The 12,384-nt window shown below is 40.2% G+C and overlaps 1 protein-coding gene across 1 annotated transcript; it reads left to right on the top strand.

The window, feature by feature from the left end:
* Positions 1 to 2,124: 2,124 nt before the first annotated feature.
* tgif2 (TGFB-induced factor homeobox 2) lies at positions 2,125 to 11,456 on the top strand. The gene is made up of 3 exons (XM_084730380.1): positions 2,125 to 2,444; positions 5,364 to 5,605; positions 7,654 to 11,456. The coding sequence occupies exons 1-3, from the start codon at positions 2,426 to 2,428 to the stop codon at positions 9,148 to 9,150; spliced, it is 1,758 nt and encodes a 585-aa protein (XP_084586506.1). The 5' UTR covers positions 2,125 to 2,425; the 3' UTR covers positions 9,151 to 11,456.
* The last annotated feature ends 928 nt before the right edge of the window (positions 11,457 to 12,384 follow it).

Here is a 12,384-nt window from a genome sequence, read left to right as displayed (position 1 = left end):
TTATGAGTGAGTGGGTGTGTTGTTGATAAAATGAGATTTACCTAGTTTCTTGACACTATACTCTGGTAACATTTAAAGTATATGTGCAATACTGAGTAAAAAGGGTTCTTTGATATTAAGATGAAACTAATAATCTTGCATTTCTCCCCCCTGTGCTTCTTAAAGTCGTCTTCTGTAAATAAGAACAAAACCAGACTGAAAATCTTCATCTTTTACAATGCTGTAGATCTATTTATACTATTTCAAAGTTGTTCAAATGTATAATGGAGAAGAGACGTAACATTCAATAAAATGCACACAATACTTTCTCAAAAAGTTCATCATGGCTGTATTTTGATTACTGTCTTGTAGCTGTTTGTTGACTTTTAAGTACAAGATGATTCAGATTCAGTGTGTGGCAGTCATTTTTCTTTCAAAGATTTTTATATAGTCATCAATTAGGGCTGCAACTAATGGTTATTTTCATTACCAATTGATCCTTTCACTTTTAATCGATTAATTGTTTAGTCCAGCAGTTTTTAAACTGGGGTCTAGGAACCAACAGGAGTCCTTGACTGGATTGTGGGGTCTCCAGCTAAAGAAGGAATAGAATATTTTAAATTGCATATTTCTTTCCTTCTTTTTTTGTGGAAATTGAAATAACAGGAGAAGAAATAGGGTTGGTTGTTTTGATTGATTTTAACTTATTGTGATCCTATCATCTACCATGAAGACTATTAACTTCAAACCTAGAAATTTTAAAAAAAACTCAGCGGGGATTACTCAAGACAAAATACTCTCTGTGGTTTATTGTGCAACTATTGTGGGGGTCCTTGACATGAAAAAGTTTGAGGACCCCTGATTCTTCATTTACTGTCATAAATGACAAAGGAAAAATAGAAAGTCTACACATTTAAGAAGCTGGAGCCAGCAAATGTTCTACATTTTTGCCAGAAAAATTTCTGAAATGCTTAGTTGATTATCAAAATAGTTGCCAACTGATTTTATTTTAATCAATAAATCTTTGCTGCTCTACTGGGCTGCAGCTAAAGATTATTTTCATTGTCAATTAGTCATTATTTTCTCCATTAATCAATGAGTTGTGCAGCCTAAAAAATGCTGGAAAATTAAGAAAAATATCGATCACAGATTCCCTAAGCCAAGATGACATCCCCACTGTCTTGTTTTCATCATCTTGTTGTCTTAAACGTGTAAAGCCAGAAAATATTCACATTCATAAACTGGAATCACAGAACTTGGACATTTTTTTAAAACAAAATGTCCATGTTTTTTTTAAACAAGTCAAACAAATTCATTGTTTATCAAGATAGTTGGTGATTAATTTAATAGATGGCAGCTAATCAATTAATCAACTGATTGTTGCAGCTCCATTGTCAATACTGCAAATATTTTGTTCTTGTTTTCAAAAACTGCTTGATTTGACTTGTAACTTTAAAATATTTTGCAATTATAAACACTTTTTTTTTTTAGCAAACACAGTAACAGAAGGTATATGTGGAAACAAAAACGGGTTGATTTCAGTTTTGTATGGTGGCAACATGCAGTAACTTCATTTGTCCTGGGGACTCAAAGCATCCCAACACATCTGTAACACGAGTCTGGAGTCAAACAAACCGTAGAATTAATGTCTAAATATCACACCACAAATTTCTCTAGACATTGTGAGTCGAAATAACGTGCCTAATTAAATTATGGATGACTCAAATGCGGTCACTACTCTACGCTTATTTCGGCGTTTATGATTTATGTAACAAGAACATTTTGCTCAACGTTACGTAAACGTACGCCTTCCCACACTGTGTAGATTTCTCCCGCACACTTGTGGAATAAAAATGCATCACTATAGGTTAAAAAGATGGCTATTCCGCTATATTTGTACCGTCTTGTGCCAATTTAACCGTGTGGCTTCAACCGTGTCGAGAAAATAACATTATTTCAATGACTGTCTGCGATATATTTTGAATGAAATGGTTTTCCCGTCAATCACAATGAGACGGAGCCTGTCTGCTTGTCCAGCGGAGCTCTCTGATTGGCTAACGGCTGCGCCGGAGGCGTAATGACGGCCCGCGATTGGCCGAGAGCCGTTGATGAGGCGGGATCATTTCAGCTGCGACTGTCAAGATTGGCAAAGAGCTGGCGGTGCTGCGTGCAGGTAAAAAGGAACAAGCGACACAAAACAGAAAACATTTATCCTGGCAGAAAGCGAGGAGGAGTGCGATGGAAACGGACTGTCCGGTGAAACATTATCGTGCGGTTCGACACATTAAAAAGAGAGGTATTTAAGTCGGCGAAAAGAGCTCAAACACCCCCAGCTTCTTGGAAGAAAGTGCCGTTGTGTCAACCATCGTTTGGCTCCCGGCGGGCACGCTTTGTACAGCGAGCAACTTGGACAGCTGCGTGTTTTCAAGCGAGCCATCAACAAAGAATGAAAGCATTCAAACGAGGTGAGTCGCGTTTTTATCACCCTAAAGACACGTTTATAACCCACAACGTGTCCGACCGCGAGCCCGCTGTGTCTTCGCTGTTGGTTTTGCCTGGTATGCGGGCTTTTTGTCGCGAGCAAATGCAGCGTGTGTTTGTGTTTAAATTTGGAGGGACAGCTAGCCAGCTAGTTATCTGTGGAGGCAGCAGCAGCAGGCATGGTGTCCATCTGGCGGAGTGACATGCGGGAGGGAGGCTGTGCTCTCTGTCTCTCCTGCCTGCTGCTGCTGCCTCCTTTGTGCACTCCAGATGGCTAATTTACCGAGTAGCTCCACCGTTCGCTTTCCTCAAATGTCACATTTTGTATTATTCTGCTGGCTTTTTTTTTGTGTGTGAATCATTGCGCTTTGATTATGACCTTATCAGTTTGACAAAGGGAGCTGATGTTTGATGTGTGTGGGGGGCTGTTTCAACTAACGGTCAGATCCAAATGGTTACCTCTCTGTGTGAGTGTTTGTGAAGTTTAGTTCACTGTTGAGCCTCCAAACTTTACTCTGAGGAGCATTTTTTTTTAAATAAAACGTATAAAAAGCTTCACTTTCCCTTGGCACAGATTTACCCGCTTGTTTGCAGGCAGAGGAGACCTTTTGTAAACAAAAAAAGTTGGTCAGTTTGACTGCCTGTGCTGTGAGATGTTACAGTCTGGCTGTTGCTGATGTGACATACTGTACTAAGCTCACATCTGTCTAAAATGGGGCCCGACCGATACATGATTTCTGGAGCCGATGCTGATATGGGTGTAAAATAATTTCGATATCAATATATTGGCTGATATTCTTTATACACAATGTAAGGTATATACATCCACACATTTTTTTTTTTTTGCAATGATCCTGCAATAATGTGGTTAACACTTGTGACAAAGCAAGATGTTACAATGAATTTTATTGCTCAAAATGACCTCAGGGCACTGAGAAGGTAAACTTTCACTGATATCTTTAATAATTAAAAACTATAAATAAACTAAAATAAAAAATATGCATATTTTAAACACGAATTAAGAAAAGGGTCACATGCACAGAATGCTGCTTATAAAGCTAATAAAATAAAAACCTACATTATGTCATGTTATAAAAATAGAAATTTCATACATACACGCTGACACAGATACAGCTGTGATAGGTCAGTATCGGTCAACCAATATATTGTTTTGGCTGTACTGTTGAGCCTCCAAACTTTCCTCTGAAGAAAAGTGGGCCTAATTAAAGGAAAGTAAATGCAAAATGCTTGAACCACTTCCCCTGGGCACAGATTTACCCACTTGTTAGTAGGTAGAGGAGAAATTTAGTAAACAATTTAAAAAAAAAAGCCGTTCTGTTTGACTGGCTCTGAGATGTTACATTTAGCTGCTGATGATGTGACATACTGTACTAAGCCAGCTAACATCTGTATAAAATCTGCCTGAGCTGTTTTATCAACTAAATCAATCCCACATTGACTGTGTGTAGATATTTTATGACAGATCTTTAAATGTCTGTTCAATGAATGATCGAGTGTTCAGAGTTGAAGGATTGCAACTTTGTTGTGGGCAACATTATTTATCTCAGACAGTTAAGGACCACCTGAGATGTCTGCCAATCTAATCAATACGAGACTTATTTGATTGACTTTCAATTAGACATAATTTAAAGCAGAAATTGTTGAATCTTTACTGCATTGTATTAATGATTTTTAATGTAATGCTGGGTGGCATGACTGAAATCAGTATAGTGATACTGATATGAATAGAGCTGCAAATAAGGATTAATTTCATTGTCAACATGTAATGACTGTAATGCAGCTTTTAAAACCAGAAAAAGACAACACTTATGCCATTTAACAACACTAAAATCTAAGACAATATCTAGTCTCATAACACTATGTCAATATAATATCAATGTATTGTATGCAAAATCACATTGAAGAAATCAAAGTGAAGTTCAGTGCAATGGACCAGATTATATAGTCAGAAAAGACTCCTGACAAAGTAATGTTCCAAATAATCATTAATTGGGATGAAAGAATTCTGATCAAAATGATAAATCTTGACATGAATATCATAATGCTCCACCCCAAACTGATAATCAATAATGCACAGCCAAACGGTGACATGTAGTTTTAGGTGGCTCGTTTACAGAAATTTGGGGCAATGCACCGGCTTTGAATTTGCATGTTTTTAGATTTCCCCCCTCTTTTCTAACTACCTTGTTGTTGAGGAATGCAGAATTCAAAAGATTTGTCAGCAGCTCCAGCAGTCCTGAGCCCAAAGTGGCATGAGGTGAAAACGGCTTCCTTTGCATGGTCAATAGGTTCCTGGGCCACTAGCTACTGTGATGTTGATATGCACACAATCTTCTTTGTGAAGACAGGCGCTGCCCCAGGGGTCAGGTTTCACCCAGCCCCAGAGAAAGACATTTACTGCATTCTGTGGCCCACCCCTGGGATCAGGCATGCTCCATTTTGAGGGGAGATTCTCTCCGGTGGCCAACCAGAGACTGACAAAATCCCCACAACAAAGTTCAAACCGCAAAGCCAGAGTTAAAACACGCTCAGGCCCACTGAAGCTTTCCTGAACCTCACTTTAAAAATAGAAGGTTAAAAGTAACCAGTGAGGTTTGTGCACTTGTTAACTGCTAAGTGCTAAATCAATTCCAACTATTTGTGACCTAAAAAAGTACCTATGGTTTCATTTTTTTGCATAGAATTGGATCTGACCAAACCCCATTCTTCACAACCCATACAAGATCAACAGTTATCTTATCCCTCCTCACACTCATATATGGCAAAGTAAGCATTAAAAAACAACATTTTATCCCAAATGACTATCAGTCATTCAGATGTAAACATGTGGGTTAGATGACACTCTTGGAGCAGCAAACTGACAGCTCCCTTCCCTCCCTCAGCTCTGGAAGACGAGCATCGCCCCGAGCAGGAGCACTCCTCGGCTGTGTCGGACAGCGATGATGGCTCCCCGCTCGACCTGTCAGGGAGAGGGCTCTTTGGGAAGCGCCGTCGCCGCGGCAACCTGCCCAAGGAGGCGGTGCAGATTCTGCGAAGCTGGCTGTACGAGCACCGCTTCAACGCCTACCCGTCGGAGCAGGAGAAACTCAGTCTGTCGGGCCAGACCAACCTCTCTGTGCTGCAGGTGAGGAGCAGGTTTTTATTATTTGTTTTGTTTTTGTTTTCCCAAAAGCTCTCTGTACTTGTCAGAGGAAATGACACTTTGTGGTACACGCTGTTTCTGCATTCTGGTGGGGGTTGTTTTTTCTGTCCTAAAGTGGAGGTGCATCTAGTTTCCGAGACACATTTTAATTTACCGTCATTGTCTTTTAGCGCTGCAATGATTAGGCCTAATCAATTAACTGTCACCTATTAAATTAATGGCCAACTATTTTGATATTGACTAATTGGTTTTAGTAATTTTTTAAAGATGAAAAAGTCAAATTCTCTCATTCACGCTCCTTAAATCTGAATGTAATCTGTTTTCTTTAATCCTCCATGCTCATAAACTAAATATCTTTGTCATCTTGGGCTTTAGGGGACACTTATCAACATTTTTCACAGTTTTTAGACATTTAATGGACTAAATAACTGAGAAAATAATCAAGAAATTAATCAACAGTAAAAATGATTGTTGCTGCCCTGCTTACTTTTCATTTGACTGATCATGCTCATAAAAACAAACTTTTACAGGTTTCACTGAATGTTAATGTTTAATTCCTTTTTTTGACAAATTAATAAAATCAGTTCATCATAGTTTGTGCAGTTCAAGTTTTGTTACTTTTTTCATGATACCCTCAAACAAGTTGCAACACGTCATTTAAATTATTTTTGCAGCATACTCACCTTTTATCTCTTTAAAGTCTGATGGTGCTGAAAAAGAAAGTTACCTTTACATGATGCTTACTCAGTTTTAAATTTTACAGGAATATTTACCAGCACTTTGTTACCAGAAGAAGTCAAAGCAAAACATTGATCAGATGGTATCAGTACTGCTGAGAGTGACACTTTCCCAGCCTTCCCTTTTCACTTCATTGCATCAGTAGTAGACATTTCCTCTTTTCCCTCTCAACACACAGGCACACACGCACAAACAGACAAGGCTGCAGGAGAGAAGGCATTACAGATCAGCATGAGGCAGCAGGCAGCAGAGTTTCTTGTTATGTAGTCAGTTCACTGGAATGCCTTTGGCTGGCTTCGCTGTGGCTCAGCATATCTGAGCTCAGACCTTCATTATTGCCAGCTGTCTGAGGGCTCTCATCTCTGTCTCTCTCACTCTCTTGTGTGAGAGGCCGTACCACTAGAGGGGGTAAGAAAGGCCTGACGTACAGATGGAGATGAAGAGAAATGTGTAGGTGGTTATTAAGATCACAGGCCTCAGATTATTTCTTTTTTAGATCTTGAGTCTGATGCAAGGGTTGAGTTAAGAGTTGAAACGGTATTAAAAATGAATTTATGATCACAGTGATCAAAATGATAGTTATCAGTATTATTGCAATATTGTAAAATGTCCTGAAAATTTTCAAGAAGTATAGACACACACACTGAGGTAATTTCACCAAGTTTCATCTTGAAAACTTCAGTGATTTTAAATGCATCATGTCCTGTGTGACCTCAATGTTTCAATCGACACAAAACAAACAGGTCGTATGCTGTGTCTGCATCTTGGAGACTGTTGCTAACTTTGGGTGAGGCTAGATAGTGCTGTAACTAATGATTATTTTCTTCATTGATTAATCTGTCTAATCAATTAATCAATTAGTTGTTTGGCCCCAAAAAAGTCAGAAAATGGAGTTGTGTAGTTGTGTGGTCCATAAAATGTGAGAAAATGTTGATCACTGTTTCCCAAAGCCCAAGACAATGTTTTCACTTTGCGTTTATCATATTGGATCATATTGGTATTGGACAGTATTTGTCATGAGTTTTTCCAAAGCACTGTAATTAAACACTGTTTTATACATAATTAAAATTTGATACGGTAATGCTATCACTGGGAAATTTATCATGAAACTTGTAATAGTTTCATCTCTCAGCTGAGTTATGAATCCATCTAATTGAGTGTTAGCAGCTGTTAAATAAAAAGACACTTACACTTCTTCAAGAAAATGGAAAGAAAACAATCCTTTACATTTTTTCTCAGATTCAGTCAGTACCAGTATCTGTTTATGCCAGAAATTCCTCCTCTTTTTACAGATATGTAACTGGTTTATCAACGCACGCCGCCGCCTTCTCCCTGACCTGCTTCGCAAAGACGGCAAAGATCCCACCAAGTTCACCATCTCCCGCAAGGTTGGCGGTAAAGGTGAAGGCCACTCATCTAACGGAGGTGGAGCCAGCTCTCCAGATAGTAACTCATCCTCCCAACAACGCCCGTCTGTCATCCGCTCCGCCCCCACACTGGACCTCAGTCTTCTCGGGAACACGGCGACAGCTATTCTGACCGGAGCAGGCTACCCTGGTAAGGAGGGATCAGTCCAGGCGCTGATGAAGCTGGACACGCAAAGTCTGCTGAGAGAAGCGGAGGAACAGGGGACTAGTCTCACCAGCACGACAACGGCAGCTAGCCCCACCAGCGGCCTCTTCAACACGCCTCCACCGACTCCTCCCGAGCTGTTCCCCACCCAGGACTTCAGTGACCTGAGGCTGCTGGTGGATGCAGCTCTGCAGAGGGCAGCAGAGCAGGAGAACCTGAAGAGGCTCCAGGAGAGCAGACCTGCAGAGGCCGTAAAGACTGAACGAGTGGAGGCTTACACCAGTGACATGGGACCCACACCGCCTCCAGAGGACAGCCAACAAGTCATGGATCCTTCACAGGTGCAGAGTCTTATGGAGAAGGCGATGGCTGTCCCAGTTTCAAAGGCTCCAGTGCCTCTGTCCTTAGCAGCCTCTGTCCCAGTCTCGGCTTCAGTGTTGGTCTCAGCGCCTAGGCTCTCTCCTCTACCGGTGAATAAAGTCATCTGGAGCCCCCTGGAGAAGGACCCTGCCAGAGCGTCCAGCCCAAACCAGCCTCAGCTCATCCCAGCCCACCTGCCAACCTTAGTGCCAGTGTCTGCCTCCGTTTTAGGACAGCCCAACTCTCAGAAACCAGGTGCTGCTCCAGCCGTCACTCCAGCTCCAGACTCAGCCTCCGCTCCTGCATCAGTGCCAGCTCCACGGCCAGTCTCGGTGCCATCACCAGTCCTCCTCCCAGCCACAAGTTCCACCTCCGTCACCACTCCAAGCCAGGCTTCCCCCTCGCACACTGTAGCGCTTGTTCCAGCTGCTCCTTCTCCAGCCATCACCTCTTTTACACCCACCAGAGGAGTCCCACTTTACCTGCCATTCCACAGATCCCCCTTAATCCCAGTCACGGTTCCATGTCTGACACCTGTTTCAACTGCAGTGTCGTCCCCATCCCCTGTCCCTTCTGCACAAGCTCCTCTCCCCTCATCAACAGCCCCAACATCCTCCGCCTCCACACCAACGATTACGCCTCTTTCTCTTCAGCCCTCTTCCACAACCAGCACCAGTAATAGCAGTAGCAGTATTAGCAGTAGTGCACAGAGGAATTCAGCGGCGGTGCCCAGTGTTTGGAGCATGGTCCATACTGACAGCAGGCAACCCAGCTCTCTTCAAGTGGTGAAGACTCCTATCAGCACAGTGTGGAGCCCACAGCACAGCCTGCACACAGTGAGTGAAACTGTTAACTAGGAGCTGGAAGCACCTTTTCTTTTTAATATCTACAGAGGAGATGAGAGGCCAAACATTCCTTTTGGCTGGACAACACTGTATATAGAAGAATGTATCTTCATCACCAGTCCTTTTTTGTCACTAAAGCCTGTTCTTGCAGACTACAGTGAATGAAACGAGATGGGACAAAGCGAGATGCTATTTCAAGCAATTTTTTTATTGTTTAAAACATGCTGTTATTTTGATGGAGGGAGGCACCAGCCGGTAAGAACACTTTCGATGCCAACATTCCTCAGTGCAGAGTTGTTGTATTGTACAAAGCTTTTTGGTGACATTTTCCAATCTCTTTCCACATGAACGGGGAGGAGGATATCCCTTAATTGTACAAAAATTAATACGGTGTAATTATCAGCACCAGCAGTTAGCCTCTTCAGTAGCAGTACCGGACTTTATTGAATGTACAAAAGACTTTGATATCATTCATTCCTCTCTCTGGATAAAAAGGACTTTTTTTTCCCTACATACAGCAACAGCATCATAGTTTGTGCAATTCAAATGTTTATTTCAAAATTTAGGTTGTTCTTTACACCACTACATACCCCCTCTTTTCCTTGAAGGTGAGCAGAAGGGAAATTGATTGTACTGCAGCGCCTTGATGTGTCTCCACCCTCCCCCACCCCCTCATCTCCCCATTCTTCCTGTCTTTTTATAGCTAAGGGGATTCATTGGCCCTCATGAATTGTCATCTCAACCACTCAACACATGATCTCAAGTATCACACCTTTCTTTGTTCGTCGTTTCCAACCTATATGTGAGCTGTATTTTGTGTTTTTGCTGAAAACAAAGTAGTTATATCTGTTTATGTGACCTTGATCAGTTGTGTACAATATTCAGGGATTGTTGTTGAGGTGGACAGTGGTGGATACAGGATGAAGGGGAGAAGGTCACGTTGGATCTGTTACAGAAATCAATGTCAGTGGAGGTGAGCAGCTTGGTGACCTGATCAAGCTCTTACAGCTCCTGAACTGAAATTTTACACTTGCTGTGAGACATGGCGCCTTTATCTTGTTGTGGTGCAAATCACTTTAAATGTTGGATCCTCTTATTTGGGGGGAAAATATAAATTATTCACATTTCCCTGTCAATTTGGGGCCTTAAGATTTGGTCAATGTATTTCAAACATGAATGTCTTACTTGTGGAAAGATGAATTGATGCATAAAGGAAATGTAGCACATGTACCAAAATAGTTGAAATTTGTCAGAAGGTTTATTTGCTTTGTGTTTTCTCTAGGAGGGTTCAAGAGCATAAAAATCAAGTCTTTCCTCATCAGCGCTGTCCAGCTGTGTTTAGAAATGGTTTCTATAGAATTTCTAATCATTCCTCAAGCTGTAGTTTCCATGAAACTGTCTTCTTCAATATATGGCTGAATGCCACTTGGACATTAATTTAACAGTAACGTCATGTGGAAAAGTTCCTATGTGAATAATAACCGTAGCAGAATAGTGAGGCAAATCTTCAATGCTGTCATGTTTACCAGTGTCATTGAGCTGTGTGGCTTTCAAGCGGTTAGTTTTTCTGTGTGCAAGGAGAAAGTCTGATGTCAGGTCGGAGTACTGCTGAGCACTGACCCCATTCAACCCATAAAAACTTCTCTTGTTCATGGCAAATATGGAAGCTTCAACTCTACTCTTGTATTTACACTTCTTTGTTTTGTTTTGTCTCTCCTCTCTGCCTCTGTGGAGGATTTTGGGTATTTTTTCTGTTGCAGGTACTCACTAGATTGATGTGCATTTATACCTCAATTTCCACAGGTCATGTCAGGCTTGGGTCATATGTAGAATACTAAGTATTAAAGTATATTTTTATTGTTCATACTACATCATTGCCACTGTGACAACACCTTATCGGTTATGATACTGGAAATGGCTGGCTTAAGATTAGTTTTTTTTATAGCAAGGTTTATATGTGATTTTTAGATGCAAAATGGCGCTCCAATCAGATCAGACAATGTGATGATGCATGTAAATATTTTCAAGGTTATGTATTTTTTTTTTCTTAGTTTGTATTGGCATGAACTTTATCTCAAACTGTGTAGTTTCTTTACAGCCAAATGCATTCAAAAATGTTTTTCACGTTCATGTTGTGAATCATGACTGACCGTTGGCAGTATGACTGGCTGCTGTGCCTTAAACCTACGACTGAGGGATGTTGTCCCTTTTTTTATATAAAAACTTCTCAATAGTCTGTGCAATATATGCCTTAAACTTTAAATGTGTTTTGTATAAACATTTCAAAGAAATAAAAGTTCAGTTTTTCATAAATGCAATTTCTTCTCTGTATTTTTTATATTAAAGGTTCAGTGTGTAAGAAGATTTATTATTTTTCGTAGAAATTGAATGTAAGATTCATGTGTGTTTTCATGAGTGTATTAAATGAGGATTCTTGTTTTTGTTACCTTAGAATGAGCCATTTTCCTATATAAATATTTACAGTGAGTAGTATATCAGCCAATTAAAAAGAAGCAGGAGATTTTTATTTTGATTATTTTCACTGTGATGTTCTGTTTTGTGGTTATTACAGTCGAAACACTTTCACTCTTGTTAACAGAGGCCTCCAAAATCACACCATCAAAAATCAGTTCCTGGTGAGCAAAGCTTTCAGGTCCTTTAAAGCTTGGAGTATATTTTATTTAAGAAAAACTTTAAAGTAGAAAATAATTTATTATACTTTGAATGATCATATAATTTAATTTTCAAAAAATCCAGTTTAGTAAATCTTGCGCTTGTATGGAGGTCAAACTACAGTGTTTGTTTCTTCTCACCTGCCCAGGCACTGCAGGTGGAAATTAGCTAGTAAGCAAAATCTAGTACAAAGAATAATTTCTCTTTTTTGAGATTAATATATTTTCCACATGGTCTCTGATATAAATAAACTGAATAAGCTAAACTAAATTTTGGAAAATGGTGGTAGTGTTAAGTACAATATACTGCTTTGTAGGACAAAAAGCTAAAACATCCAAAAACACTCCATGATGATTGAAGTAAAATTTGATCATATGATGTAAGTTGTAGACACGTATTTGAAAGAAACACTACAATAACTTAAAAATGCCCCAAACACCTTTTTGGGCTGACTGGCATGAATAAACGCACTTTATTTGCCTGAGCGACTTCAAGACTGAATTCCTCCAACAACACAGATATACTTGATCCTTTGACAAATACACAACCAGCTCTGAGTTTAAGCTAAAAGCT

The sequence above is a fragment of the Lutjanus erythropterus genome, chromosome 2, assembly GCF_056507025.1.
Source record: "Lutjanus erythropterus isolate fLutEry1 chromosome 2, fLutEry1.hap2, whole genome shotgun sequence".
NCBI lineage: Eukaryota > Metazoa > Chordata > Actinopteri > Lutjaniformes > Lutjanidae > Lutjanus > Lutjanus erythropterus.
This window is presented reverse-complemented; position numbering and strand designations above follow the sequence as displayed.

Bases quoted from the DNA above. Each gene is read 5' to 3' on its own strand.
- tgif2 (XM_084730380.1), top strand. The intron at 5,606-7,653 runs GTGAGGAGCAGG...CTCTTTTTACAG, and splicing joins CCAACCTCTCTGTGCTGCAG to ATATGTAACTGGTTTATCAA.